A 14,372-nucleotide genomic window follows, 5' to 3' on the forward strand; every position below is an offset into this window, starting at 1 on the left:
TTTTTTTTTTTTTTTTTTTTTTTTTTTTTTGAGGTAGAATCTAGCTCTGTCGCCTAGACTGGAGAGCAGTGGTGGGATCTCAGCTCACTGCAACCTCCACCTCCTGGGTTCAAGCAATTCTCGTGCCTCAAACTCTCAGGCAGCTGGGACTACAGGCATGCGCCACCACACCCAGCTAATTTTTGCATTTTTAGTAGAGATGAGGTTTCATCATGTTGGCCAGAATGGTCTCAGTCTCTTGACCTCGTGATCCACCTGCCTTGGCCTCCCAAAGTGCTGGGATTACAGGCATGCACCACCACACACAGCAGTCTTAAGTTCTGGAAATGACTGGGCTCCTGGGAGGAGAACAGACTTTAGAGGAAGCGAGATCAGGATCCCGGAGACCGTGAAGCAGCTGCTGGAATGCTGCGTGCAGGAAAAATAGTTATGTGAATCCCAGGACAGCAGCCTGGGCCGGGAGGAAGGAGCTGAGTCCTAGGTATATTTCAAAGGTCCAGCCAGCAGGATTCCATGTGACTTCTTCGTTTCTACCCGGCTTTGGGGGACCTCAGAAGAGGTCACTGAGAAAGTGAGGCCACCAGAGGCTCATGGGGACCCCACTTGAAAGCATCTGTCATCCCAGCCTCTTCTGCCAGCCCCAGGAATGACCCTGAGGTTCCCTGAGACTACTATTTGGGGAGAGAATGAATGCAGGGCTGCCACTTCTGCAGACACCACCTCCTGCTTCCCCAGTTGTCTTTCTCTTTTTTTTTTTTTTTTTTTTGCACAGTCTCACTCTGTCGCCCAGGCAGGAGTGCAGTGGCACAATCTCGGCTCACTGCAACTTCTGCCTCATGGGTTCAAGTGATTTTCCTGCCTCAGCCTCCAGAGTGGCTAGGACTACAGGCGTGTGCGACCACGCCCGGCTAATTTTTGTATTTTTACAGCCTTCGCCTCTTGGGCTTAAGCAATCTCCTGCCTCAGCCTTTCGATGACTGGGGTTACAGTGTGCACCACCACACCCAGCTAGCCGGCTAATATTTGTATTTTTAGTAGAGACGGGGTTTCACCATGTTGGCCAGGCTGTTCTGGATGATCCGCCCACCTCGGCCTCCCAAAGTGCTGGGATTACAGGCGTGAGCCACCGCCCCCTGCCCTAGTTGTCTTTCTGTTACACGCATCCATGCTGCTTGGAAGGGCTGCCTGCTGTAGTCCCACAACACACACGTGTGCATGTACACACACACACACAGCCCCAAGAGAGTCCTAGGGGAGCTGGAAGGAGGGGACAGGTGGGCGCACTGGTCACAGGCCTGAAAGTAACTGCACGCTCTTCTCGCCCACAGCCGCAGGTGGCTGCAATGGGACGGAAGCCATGAATGGTGCTGCCCCCGGCCCCGCCGCAGCCGCCCCGGTCCCGGTCCCGGTCCCGGACTGGCGGCAGTTCTGCGAGCTGCACGCGCAGGCGGCCGCCGTGGACTTTGCGCACAAGTTCTGCCGCTTCCTGCGGGACAACCCAGCCTACGACACTCCCGACGCTGGCGCCTCCTTCTCCCGCCACTTCGCCGCCAACTTCCTGGACGTCTTCGGGGAGGAGGTGCGCCGCGTGCTGGTGGCCGGACCGACGACTCGGGGCGCGGCCGTGCGCGCTGAGGCCATGGAGCCGGAGCCCGCGGACACCTCTGCACTCAAGGCAGCGCCTTACGGCCACTCGCGGAGCTCGGAGGACGTGTCCACGCATGCTGCCACGAAGGCCCGCGTCCGCAAGGGCTTCTCGCTGCGCAACATGAGCCTGTGCGTGGTGGACGGCGTGCGCGACATGTGGCACCGGCGCTCCTCGCCCGAGCCCGACGCAGGAGCTTCCCCGCGCGTCGCCGAGCCCTCGGCTGAGGCCCGTGACAAGTGGACGCGGCGCCTGAGGCTGTCGCGGACCCTGGCGGCCAAGGTGGAGCTGGTGGACATTCAGCGCGAGGGGGCCCTGCGCTTCATGGTGGCCGACGACGCGGCCGCAGGCTCCGGGGGCTCGGCGCAGTGGCAGAAGTGCCGCCTGCTCCTGCGCAGGGCTGTGGCCGAGGAACGCTTCCGCCTGGAGTTCTTCGTGCCGCCCAAGGTGAGTTACCCCATAACTCCCACCTCCTGGGGGGACCAGAGGGGGCGCCTGGGCAGCAGCTGAGGGTGCCAGGGACACTGCCTTTGGGGACTGCGTGGTCTAATCTGGTTGACAGGTTGGAGTATTTGGTGCTAAGACCCTGGGAGGTGGGCCTGTCATGCCTCTTGGACAAGTCACCCCTTCAACCCTGGTTCTTCCTCTGGGAGGAAGGGCCCTCTGGCTACACCAAAGGGTTCTGGGGCACTGGTTTTTTCTTTTCTTTCTTCTTTTTCTGTGTGTGTGTGTGTGTGTGTGTGTGTGTGTGTGTGTGTGTGTATCCCTCTGTCGCCCAGGCTGGAGTGCAGTCGTACGATCTTGGCTCACTGCAAACTCTGCCTCCCGGACTCAAGTGATTCTCCTGCCTCAGCCTCCGGAGTAGTTGGGATTTACAGGCATCCGCCATGATGCCCGGCTAATTTTTGTATTTTTAGTGGAGACGGGGTTTTGCCATTTTGGCCAGTCTGGTCTCGAACTCCTTACCTCAAGTGATCTGCTTGCCTCAGCCTCCCAAAGTGTCGGGATTACAGGCCTGAGCCAAGATGTCCGGCCTTTCTTTCTTTTTTGTTTTGAGACAGGGGCTGTCACCCAGGCTGGAATGCAGTGGTGCAATCGTGGCTCACTGCAGCCTCCACCTCCCAGGCTCAAGCAGTCCTCTGTTAGCATCCCGCCTGGCTGGGACCACACACCACCACTCCCAGCTAATGTTTTTTTTTTATTTTTCTTAAAGACGGAATCTGTGTTGCTCAACTGGTCTGGAACTTCTGAGCTCAAGAGATCCTCCCCGACCTTGGCCTCCCAAAGTGCTGGGATTACAAGTGTGAGCCACTGTGCCCGGCCCAGGGCACCGTTCTTGATGTTGTTCAAGAGACCAACTACCTGCCCTCCTCTCCTGCAGCCCGAGGGTGCCTGGCACCTCCCAGAGCTGAGGCCTGCAGGGATGAGGGCAGGAGTGACCGAGCACATTCACAGAGGGCTCCCTGGGAGGTCTGTGTCTGACTCCATGGGGATCTGCTCTTCCCCAGCTCAGCTGCCAGGCTCCAGCCCAGCGCCTGCCCAGGGGGTCCTTTTCTGGCCAGGGAGATGCCAGGCTTCTTTCTAGCTGTCACCAACATGGTTGCTCACTGGCGTGCACTGACCCTTCCCCTCTTAAGGGCTGGCCGTCAGGTCCCTGGCAGTAGTGTCACGTCTTCTCCAAGGTGGCCCCCCTGCTTTGGAAAGTGGGAATAGTTGTAATGATAGTGCCCACCCTCTGAGAGCCCACAGTGTGTCCAGACCCCAGCCTGGTAGGCATCTGTACAGACATGCTGTCATCATCTAGGTACCCCACCCTGGCAAGGTCAGCACATGGTCCCCAGATTACAGAAGAGAGCGCAGACGGATGCTCAGAGAGGGAGTGTGGTCTGCCCAAAGTCACCCAGATGGCAGGTGCCAGAGCTTGACTAACATGGTGGGGCATGGTGGTGCGAATCTGTAATCTAAGCCACTTGGGAGGCTGAGGCAGGAGCATCACTTGAGCCCAAGAGGCAGAGGTTGCAGTGAACCAAGACCACACCACTGCCCTCCAAGCTAGGCAACAGAGTGAGACCCTATCTCAAAACAAAACAAAACAAAACAAAACAACTGGGGGCCGAGCATGGTGGCTCACACCTGTAATCCCAGCACTTTGGGAGGCTGAGGCAGGCAGATCACCTGAGGTCGGGAGTTCGTGACCAGCCTGACTAACATGGAGAAACCCCGTCTCTACTAAAAATATAGGATTACATGCCTGTGATCCCAGCTACTTGGGAGGCTGAGGCAGGAGAATCACTTGAACCTGGGAAGCAGAGGTTGCAGTGAGCTGAGATTACGACATTGCACTCCAGCCTGGGTAACAAGAGCGAAACTCTGTCTCAAAAAAAAAAAAAAACTGGTCTAATGATACCCGCCACCCTGGTGGTCCCAAGAATGAAAGGAACGTGGAAGTGGAGGTCCTTGGGCACTGGGAGGTGCAGGGGGAGGCTTTGCTGGTGCAGCAGCGGACAGCAACCCCAGGGACCACTGGGGGCCCCCACCCGCCTCCTGCATCAGGGCCCACTCTGTCCCTGGGTGCTCTCTGAGTCACCCACAGCTTCTTGGCTCTCTCTCCATCTCTCAGTCTACTGGGGGAATCTGGGTGCCTGGAGGTGCAAGGGTATGGGCTCCCCAAAGCTCAGTGCCCATGAGCGACATGGGCCCTGGAGAAGTGACATCCTGGGGACACAGCTACTGTCTGAAGAGCTTTTTCCCCAGGTGCTAACACCCCTACACTTCCCTAAGGCTTTTTTCCTGCCCAGGCCCCTGCCTTTAATTTCCTGGGAGAAATCCTAGACCCCTAAGCCCGACTCCACTCCTTGTCAGAAAGGGAGACCGAGGCCCAGTGACGGGTGGGGTGGGGCTTACCCAGGGTCACCCAGAGGGCAGGGACAGAGGCCCAGGGCTCCAGTGCCTTGGGCCTGAGTGACAGTCACAGCTGCCCTTCTGTAAATAGCAGTGTCTGCTGCCCTCAGGGGAGGGGAGGCAGCAGCTGGTGCCCCACCACCATGCCCTTAGCCCCGGCAGAGCCCACTAATTTTGCTGCTGGCAGAGGGCAGCGTTCCTGCGGGGTCACTGGGCCCTTCCTCTCCTTTGTGTCATGCCAAAGTGGGGGCATTTGTGGGTATTCAGGAGTCGTTCCCGTGGGAGGGCAGCTCCTACCATGTGAAGAGCTTGATTGAGTTTCCCAAATGTGTCTGGTCCCAGGAGACAGGTTCCCAGGGTGAGTGAGCCCCTGGGATGCCCCGAATGATACCCCCACTGCCTCTGCACCCGCCCACGGTCCAGCTCTCTTGCCTCCGAGAGGCCTGGATGCACCCTTGGAGCCATCAGGAGCTCGGGGCCTGCAGGCTCAGGGGCCATTGCCTGCCTGGCACCTTAGATTTCTCTCTCACACAACCTTTGAGGTGCCAGCCCTGGTGAGTCAGGTCTCTGGCTTCCTGCCTCCTGCAGCAAGAGCCTCCTGAACCCCAGGTCCCCTCATTGCCCTAGGCCAGGCCAAGCCCTGGGGACCCAAGGAGCCATGAGGCCAGCCCCCTGCCATTAGGGAAGCCACTGGGAAACCTGGTGTTTTCAGGATGCTTGCAAATCTTAGTGGGGTCAGTCGGGCTCGGTGACTCACGCCTGTAATCCCAGCACTTTGGGAGGCTGAGGCGGGTGGATCACTTGAGGTCAGGAGTTCGAGACCAGCCTGGCCAACATGGTGAACCCCCATCTCTACTGAAAATACAAAAATTAGCCAGGCGTGGTGGCACGCGCCTGTAATCCCAGGTACTCAGGAGGCTGAGGCAGGAGAATCCCTTGAACCAGGGAGGTGGAGGTTGTAGTGAGCTGAGATCATACCACCGCACTTCAGACTGGGTGACAGAGTGAGACTCTGTCTCAAAAAAAAAAAAAAGAAAAGAAAAAAAGAAGAAATTTCAGTGGGGTAAGCCCTGGAGGAAAAGCTTGGGCTACCTACGTGTTCACCAGGTGGCCAGGACCCTGGAACGGGCACTTGTGGAGGTTCAAGCTCTGTGAGTAAAGGCCCGGAGGTGTAAAACAAGTTGACCATTCAGGCATGTGGGCACAGTGAGTTGTGGCTGGAGCAGGTGGGAGGAAGCTGGACCAGGACAAATGGACCCCAGATTCCAAGCTGGGGAACCACAGCTTCCAGGCCAGGCCTCCACTGCAGGCCTCTGTCTGCTCTGTCCCCAGCCCTTGGCCGGCGTGACGGCCGCACACCAGGGTCAGCCAGCCTCTGTTCATGCTCCAAGCCCGGCTCTGCCCCTGCTGGACAGGGGCCAGTTCTTCCTGGAATTCTCATCTGCCTGCCCATCAAATGTGTGGCCCTTCCTTTTCCTCCTAAGAAGGTTCCTGTCTCGGAAACCAAGCCCTGCTGGGAATCCCAGACTCCGGCCAGCCCCAGGCTCATGGCAGGGAGCTTTGAGGCAGAGTGAGTGGAGCCAGGCACAGAGTGGCGGTCCCACAGAGCCCTGCCAGCTCACCTTGGATCAACCCTGCCCGCAGCGTCGTTGGGAACACTGGTCCCTTTTACTCACTCCGGGAAGCAGTGAGCCCCGTTCTGAGTCGGGGGCTCCAGGCCCTGCTCTGGAAGGTCAGGTCTGTAGCAGGAGACCAGCATTTTTTCTTCTTTCTTTTTTTTTTTTTTTAAGTGACCAGGTTTAAGACCATCATTTTTTATTTTTTATTTTATTTTTTTACTTTATTTTATTTTATTTTTTGTATTTTTTGAGACGGGGTGTCACTCTGTCGCCCAGGCTGGAGTGCAGTGATGTAATCTCGGCTCACCGCAACCTCCACCTCCCGGGTTCAAGTGATTCTCTTGCCTCAGCCTCCCAAGGAGCTGGGATTACAGGCGCACACCACCACGCCTGGCTAATTTTTGTATTTCTAGTAGAGATGGGGTTTCACCATGTTGCCCAGGCTGGCCTCGAATTCCTGACCTCAAGTCATCCTCCTTGGCCTCCCAAAGTGCTGAAATTACAAGTATAAGCCACCACACCCAGCCAAGACCAGCATTTTTTTTAAAAATGAACTAGAATAGAATAGAAAATATCACACTCTATCACACACAGGAAGGGTGACTGTTTTCTGGTGAGATGTTTGCTTCAGAGATATTTTTACCTGCGCGTGTGTGTACTAGGCCCCGGTGTTGAATGTATTTCTCACAATGGGTCAAGGTCAAAAATAAGAAAACCACAGATCTCGTGGGTGTATTAGGCAGCCCAGGTGGGGTTCTGTCCTCAAGGCTGGGAGGTAGGAGGCTCAGATGTCAATTCTGGTTCTGTCCTGGACTTGCTAGGTGACTGTAGGAGGAGTTCCTTTTTTTTTTTTTTTTTTTTTTGAGGCAGGATCTCACTCTTGTCACCCAGGTGGGAGTATAGTGGTACCATCATAGCTCATTGCAGCCTCGATCTCCCCCAGTCAAGCGATCCTTCCTCCTCAGCCTCCCAAGTAGCTGGAACTACAGGTGCGCATGCCACCATACTCAACTAAGTTTTTTGGTCTCTCTCTTTATTTATTTATTTTTTTTCTGTAAGACAGAGTTTCGTTCTTGTTGCCCAGGCTGGAGCGCAGTGGCACAATCTCAGCTCGCTGCAACCTCCACCTTCCAGGTTCAAGCGATTCTCCTGCCTCAGCCTCCCAGGTAGCTGGGACTATAGGCAATGCACCACCATGTCCGGCTAATTTTGGGTTTTTTGTTTGTTTTTTGTTTTTTTGAGACAGAGTCTTGCTCTGTCACCCAGGCTGGAGTGCAGTGGCCCAATCTCAGCTCACTGCAAATTCCGCCTCCTGGGTTACCCATTCTCCTGCCTCAGCCTCCTGAGTAGCCGGGACTACAGGTGCGTGCCACCTCGCCTGGCTAATTTTTTGTATTTTTAGTAGAGACAGGGTTTCACCGTGTTAGCCAGGATGGCCTCGATCTCCTGACCTCGTGATCTGCCTGCCTCAGCCTCCCAAAGTGCTGGGATTATAGGCGTGAGCCACCATGCCCGGCCAAATTTTGTATTTTTTTTAGTAGAGATGCAGTTTCTCCATGTTTGTCAGGCTGGTCTCAAACTCCTGACTTCAGGTGATCTGCCTGCCTTGGCCTCCCAAAGTGCTGGGAATACAGGTGTGAGCCACCGCGCCCGGCCCGTTTTTGGGTCTTGAGTAAAGATATGGTCTCACTATGTTGTCCAGGCTGTCCTTGAACTGCTGGACTTAGACCATCATCCTGCCTCGGCCTCCCAAAGTGCTAGGATTACAGGCATGAGCCACCACACCTAGCCAGGAAAAATTTATTTCTTGTTTCAAAGAAATGCCTTCCTGGCCGGGCGCGGTGGCTCAAGCCTATAATCCCAGCACTTTGGGAGGCCGAGACGGGCGGATCACGAGGTCAGGAGATCGAGACCATCCTGGCTAACACAGTGAAACTCTATCTCTACTAAGAAATACAAAAAACTAGCTGGGCGAGGTGGCGGGCGCCTGTAGTCCCAGCTACTTGGGAGGCTGAGGCAGGAGAATGGCGTGAACCCGGGAGGCGGAGCTTGCAGTGAGCTGAGATCCGGCCACTGCACTCCAGCCCGGGCGACAGAGCAAGACTCCGTCTCAAAAAAAAAAAAGAAATGCCTTCCTCAATTTCCCCATCTGTGAAATGGGGATTGGGACACCTCTGTACCAGGGTGGCTGTGGCAGTCTATTTGAGGGTCACTCTAATGCCTGGCAGCGGGGAGGGGATGGAGAGGGCGTCAGGAAATGCTGGGGCCACTGACTGTCCTTCTTCTGGCCCCCAGGCCTCCAGGCCCAAGGTCAGCATCCCACTGTCAGCCATCATTGAGGTCCGCACCACCATGCCCCTGGAAATGCCAGAGAAGGACAACACGTTCGTGCTGAAGGTGAGGTCTCGCCCCTAATCCCAGAGATCCTCCGGCTGCCCCAGGCCACCTCCCCTTTGGTGCTGCAGCTCCATAGGGGAGCGAGGGGAAGGAGCCTAAGGCAGGACCGTAGTGGGAGGGAGCCCTGGTGTGGGGGGGTCCCCAGACCCTATGACAGATGCCTAGTACATAGCTAAGACTTGAGTCTCGTTTCCACAGCCAAGTGCCCCCGGCATTGCCCAACATCTGGGCCCCTTGCTCCCACTTACCCCCCGGGCCTGGGCGAAGCTCGTCAGTTTCACTTCCTGCCCTCCCTTCCCCCACTGGAGCCAGCACACACCCACCCCACTGGTGGCCAGCCGGCAGCAGTTATGCAAATGTTCCCGTCCCAGGGCACTGGAGTGTGGGAACCGGGCGGTCTCCCACAGAGGGCACAAAGGCATCGAGGGTGGGCGGGGAGGCACCCCGGTGGGTCTAGGGGCAGCCCATCCTTTTCCCAGGCCCCACACCACAGGCCGGGGTGGCCTGCAGGGGTTTCTGAGGACACGGCTCCAGGCTGCCAGAGCTGTGGTCCCTGGGACTCCGCAAAGGATCAGAGGGTGTTGATGAAGCAGTGTCCCCCGGGGATGCCTGGTCCCACCCACTCACCCTGCATGAAGCCCCCACCCTCTTCTCCTGCCCGGCTTCTGGTTGTGTTTGTGTTTGCACCCGTTCCCATTTGTTTAGTCACGACTCGCTTTTTCGATTAACGAATGTTTACCAACCCCAGACCCTGAGTCGTGCCAGGCTAGGGGCTGGGGACACAGTCCCTGCCCACCTGGTACCCTCTAAGCTGCCAATCGTGCATGACAGCCCTGAGGCAGAGGGGCTCGCCTGCCTCAGTTTCCCCATCTGTTCAGAGAGGGAGTCTCCGAGAACCCACCCAGCTCTGTCATCCTGGGAGTCCAACAACTACATTGTTTGGTTTTTTGTTTGTTTATTTGCTTGAGATGGATCTCGCTCTGTCCCCCAGGTTGGAGTGTAATGGCACAATCTTGGCTCACTACGACTTCCTCCTCCCAGGCTCAGGCGATCCTTCCATCTCAGTCTCCTGAGTAGCTGGGACCAAAGGCACATGCCACCATGCTTGGCTAATTTCTGTATTTTTGGAAGAGATGGGGTTTTGCCATGTTGCCCAGGCTGGTCTCGAACTTCTGAGCTCAGGAGATCTGCCCGCCTCAGCCTCTCACAGTGCTAGCTTATAGGTGTGAGCCACCACGCCCAGCCCAACGACTGCATTTTGACAGAGGCACACCACCGGAAGCCAACAGCACGGGACCTGGGTGTCCCAGAGACCTGGGTCACCAGGCCCTGGCCCTGCCACTGGCTGCTGTGTGACTTTGAGCAAGTTCCTTGGCCTCTCTGAATCTTGGTCTTCTCATCTATAAAATGGGAGAAATGGCTCCCCTCCCTCACAGGGCCGTTGGGAGGAGTTGAGCAGAGTGCAGGGTTATGCTCTGGGCCCGGCCCCAGCAGGGATGTCCCCTGCCCTCTTCCCCTTCACAGGCTGCATATCTCAAGCACATGGCCATGCTGGTAGAACTCCAGGCACTAAGACGTGCAAGGCACCCTACTCAATGTGCCTCTCCACTCAACTTGAACCTCATCCCTGTGGTGCCAGGGCATGGGTTGAGGATGCTGGGCCACCCATCCCTCCCCCCACCAGCATGGCCTCCTCAGAGGCTGCATCTCCAAGGCAGAGGAGCTGAGATCAGTGAGGCGGGACATATCCCCAGTGGGGAGGCCCAGGAGGGAGGGAGCGCAGAGTGTGAACTGCAGGCTGTACCACCGGGTCCCTGGCCTGAGTTCCAGGTGGTGCCCGATGGTGAACCCCACTGTCTTTCCTGCTGCTTATGCCCTTGAACCCTGCTGTGGGAGTGGGGGATGAGCCATTTGAGCCATTCATTTTTTTTTTTTTTTTTTTTTTGAGACAGAGTCTTGCTCTGTCGCCCAGGCTGGAGTGCAGTGGCCGGATCTCAGCTCACTGCAAGCTCTGCCTCCCAGGTTTACGCCATTCTCCTGCCTTAGCCTCTGGCACCCGCCACATCGCCCGGCTAGTTTTTTTTGTATTTTTAGTAGAGACGGGGTTTCACCGGGTTAGCCAGGATGGTCTCGATCTCCTGACCTCGTGATCCACCCGTCTTGGCCTCCCAAAGTGCTGGGATTACAGGCTTGAGCCACCACGCCCGGCCCATTTGAGCCATTCTGACCCTGTGTCCTGTAGTCCAGAGCCTGTCTGCTGACCGTGTTCTGGACTTCCGGCCACCTTCCTCCCCAGGTGGAGAATGGAGCTGAGTACATCCTGGAGACCATCGACTCTCTGCAGAAGCACTCGTGGGTAGCTGACATCCAGGGCTGTGTGGACCCCGGGTGAGTGTCCAAGTGGCCCAAGGATGGGTGGACAGGCTGGGTGTGTCATTGGTCCAGCCTTCACCAGGAGCAGCTTTCTAGCAGGGCGGGAGCTCAGCTTGAGAAACGAGCAACTCAATGTGATTCAGGTTGGTGCCAGCCAGGATCACCCTCCTTTAAAATACCCCCTACCTCCAATCCCCAGCAGGCTCTGTGTGAGGCCTGCTCTATGGGGCCAGGGCCTGGGGACCTGGAAGGAAGTTGGACCAAGTCTTGTCTTCACCTCAAGAGAGCCTCAGAACACTGGGAGTTGGGCAGAGATGGGAGTAAGTCCTCAAAGGGCTGGGAGCCTGGTACAATGGCTCACGCCTGTGACCCCAACACTTTGGGAGGTTCAGCTGGGAGGACCTCTTGAGCCCAGGAGTTCAAAACCAGCCTGGGCAACATAGCCAGACACCCCCCCCCTTTTTTTTTTTTTTTTGAGACAGGGTTTTGCTCTGTTGCCCAGGCTGGAGTACAATGGTGTGATCTTGGCTCACTGCGACCTCTGCCTCCCAGGTTCAAGCGATTCTCCTGTCTCAGCCTCCCGAGTAGCTGTGATTACAGGTGCCTACCACTAGGCCCAGCTGATTTTTATATTTTTAGTAGAGACGGGGTTTCATCGTGTTGGCCAGGCTGGTCTCGAACTACAGACTTCAAGTGATCCACCCACCTTAGCCTCCCAAAGTGCCGGGATTACAGGCATGAGCCACTGTGCCCAGCCAACCCTATCTCTTAAAATAAGAAAAATAAAAAGAGCTGGAGAGAGGCTCCTAACCCAGCTCTGGGCTCAGGGAAGGGTTACTGGTAGGCGTGCTCACCTAACCCGAGGCTTAAATAAAGAGTGGACCAACGCTAGGCAGAGGAGGATGGGAAAGAGCAGAGAGAACAGCCCAGCAAAAAGAGTGGAAATGGAACTGGGCACAGTGGCATGCATCTGTTATCCCAGCTACTCTGGAGGCTGAGGCTGGAGGATCGCTTGAGCCCAGGATTTGGAGGCTACAGTGATCTAGGACTGCACCACTGCACTCCAGCCTGGGCAACAGAGCAAGACCCTAACTCTTAAAAAATAATAATAAAAATTTGGCCAGGACCAGGCACAGTGTCTCACACCTGTAATCCCAGCACTTCGGGGGGCCAAGGCTGGCAGATCACCTGAGGTCAGGAGTTCGAGACCAGCCTGGCCAACATGGTGAAACCCCATCTCTACTAAAAATACAAAAATTAGCCAGGCATGGTGGCGGGCATCTGTAATCCCAACTACTCGAGAGGCTGAGGCAGAAGAATCGCTTGAACCCGGGAGGCAGAGGTTGCAGTGAGCTGAGATTGTGCCACTGCACTCCAGCCTGAGCGACAGAGCTAGACTCTGTCTCAAAATAATAATACTTTTAAAAGGTGTGGAAGTGTACAGGCCCCTGGGACTTGCAGGGAACATCAAGGCCTTTGGGGTAGCCAGTGAGGAGGAGGTTTTGATGAGAGCTCAGGAAACCGGTAGGTCAGGGACAATGGGAGCCATGGCGGGTAATAAGCAGAGGGCACTTACGGTCAGCTGTGAACAGGAAGAGCAGCAAGAAGGTTGGCTCCACCATCCAGGAGAGATGCCAGGCCAGGAGTAGGAGGGACAGGCAGCCTGACACGCTGAGCAATTGGCAGCAGCTCTGCTGGCTAATGGGGTGAGCCAAGCCCCCGGGGGAAGGGCTGCTGCTTTCTAATTAACAGCTTCATTTAAAGAAACACAATTAAGGTCCTGGGCGCCTCCCAGGCCCTGATCCACAAAGTGCTTGGAGTCCCTCCTCCGACTCCAGACCATCTGCTCTGCAGACTTTCCCTAGCCCCTGTGAAGGTGAACCTGACTTGGTGGAATTTTCGAGCTGGCAGGTCCCAGACACCTCATGTCACAGACGGGGAGAGAAACCTTCCTACCCTCTGAGGCTCTCCACGGGATCCCAGGAGGAGCCCAGCCCCTCAGGGATGGTGGGCAGGGATCATGAGCCCTCAGCGGGGACTGTACCCACTTGGTGGTATCCGGGCCATGAGAGAGCCTTCCCCTTGGCTTTCTGAAGTTTCAGTGGAAAATCAATTTGCAAAAGGCAGATAAATAAGAGAAAAGGCATACAAATTGATTGATTGATTTTTATTTTATTATTTTATTTTTTAGAGGTAAGGCCTTGCTCTGTTGCCCAGGCTGGTGTACAGTGGTGCAGTCAAGCTCACTGCAGCCTCGACCTCCTGGGCTCAAGCGATCCGCCTGCCTCAGCCTCCCAAGTAACTGGGACTATAGGCACATGCCATGATGACTGGCTAATTTTTTTTTTTTTTTTTTTTTTTTGAGACAGAGTCTTGCTGTATCATCCAGGCTGGAATGCAATGGCACAATCTCAGCTCACTGCAACCTCCACCTCCCAAGTTCAAGCAATTCTCCTGCCTCAGCCTCCTCAGTAGCTGAGATTATAGGTGCCTGCCACCATGCCCAGCTAATTTTTGTATTTTTAGTTGAGACAGGGTTTCCCCATGGTGGTCGGGCTGATCACAAACTCTTGACCTCAGGTGATCTGCCAACCTCATCATCCCAAAGTGCTGGGATTACAGGTGTGAGCCACTGCACCCAGCCTAATTTTTTTTTTTTTAAGAGATGGGTAATCCCAGCACTTTGGGAGGCTGAGGCAGGCGGATCACGAGGTCAGGAGATCGAGACCATCCTGGCTAACACGGTGAAACCCCATCTCTACAGAAAATACAAAAAATTAGCCGGGCTTGGTGGTGGGCGCCTGTAGTCCCAGCTACTTGGGAGGCTGAGGCACGGGAGGCGGAGCTTGCAGTGAGCCGAGACTGCGCCACTGCACTCCAGCCTGGGCGACAGAGCGAGACTCCGTCTCAAAAAAAAAAAAAAAAGATGGGATCTTGCTACATTGCCCAGGCTGGTCTTAAATTCCTGGATTCAAGAGACCCACCTGCCTCAGCCTCCCAAAGCACTGGGATTACAGGCATGAGCCACAGTGCTTAGCTGTGCAAGGCAGATTAATAGGAGAAAAAACGTGTAAATTTATTTAACATGTATACATAAGAGCCTTCAGAATGAAGACTCAAAGACACAGGGGAGGGCTGGGCGTGGTGGCTCACACCTGTAATCTCAGCACTTTGGGAGGCTAAGGCAGGCAGATCACCTGAGGTCAGGAGTTCAAGACCAGCTTGGCTGACATGAGGAAACTCCGTCTCTACTAAAAGTACAAAAATTAGCCGGAGGTGGTGGCACGTCCGCTGTGATCCCAGCTACTTGGGAGGCTAAGACAGGAGAATCACTTGAACCTGGGAGGCAGAGGTTGCAGCGAGCTGAGATCGCACCACTGCAATCTACTAGGTGACAGAGCGAGACTCCGTCTCAAAAAAAAAAAAAAAAAAAAAAA

General features: G+C 55.6%; 1 protein-coding gene across 8 annotated transcripts in view; it reads left to right on the top strand.

Annotated features, from left to right (window-relative positions):
- SH2B2 (SH2B adaptor protein 2) overlaps positions 1-14,372 on the top strand; it is a 43,155-nt gene that overhangs the window by 18,710 nt on the left and 10,073 nt on the right. For all 8 annotated transcript variants that reach the window (XM_023194484.2, XM_023194485.3, XM_026456636.2 and 5 more), the window contains exons 2-4: positions 1,329-2,092; positions 8,461-8,562; positions 10,859-10,950. In XM_023194484.2, the coding sequence (XP_023050252.1) occupies positions 1,329-2,092; positions 8,461-8,562; positions 10,859-10,950 (958 nt within the window). The remainder of the gene's footprint in view (positions 1-1,328; positions 2,093-8,460; positions 8,563-10,858; positions 10,951-14,372) is intronic.

Source organism: Piliocolobus tephrosceles, chromosome 8 (assembly GCF_002776525.5).
Source record: "Piliocolobus tephrosceles isolate RC106 chromosome 8, ASM277652v3, whole genome shotgun sequence".
Classification (NCBI taxonomy): domain Eukaryota; kingdom Metazoa; phylum Chordata; class Mammalia; order Primates; family Cercopithecidae; genus Piliocolobus; species Piliocolobus tephrosceles.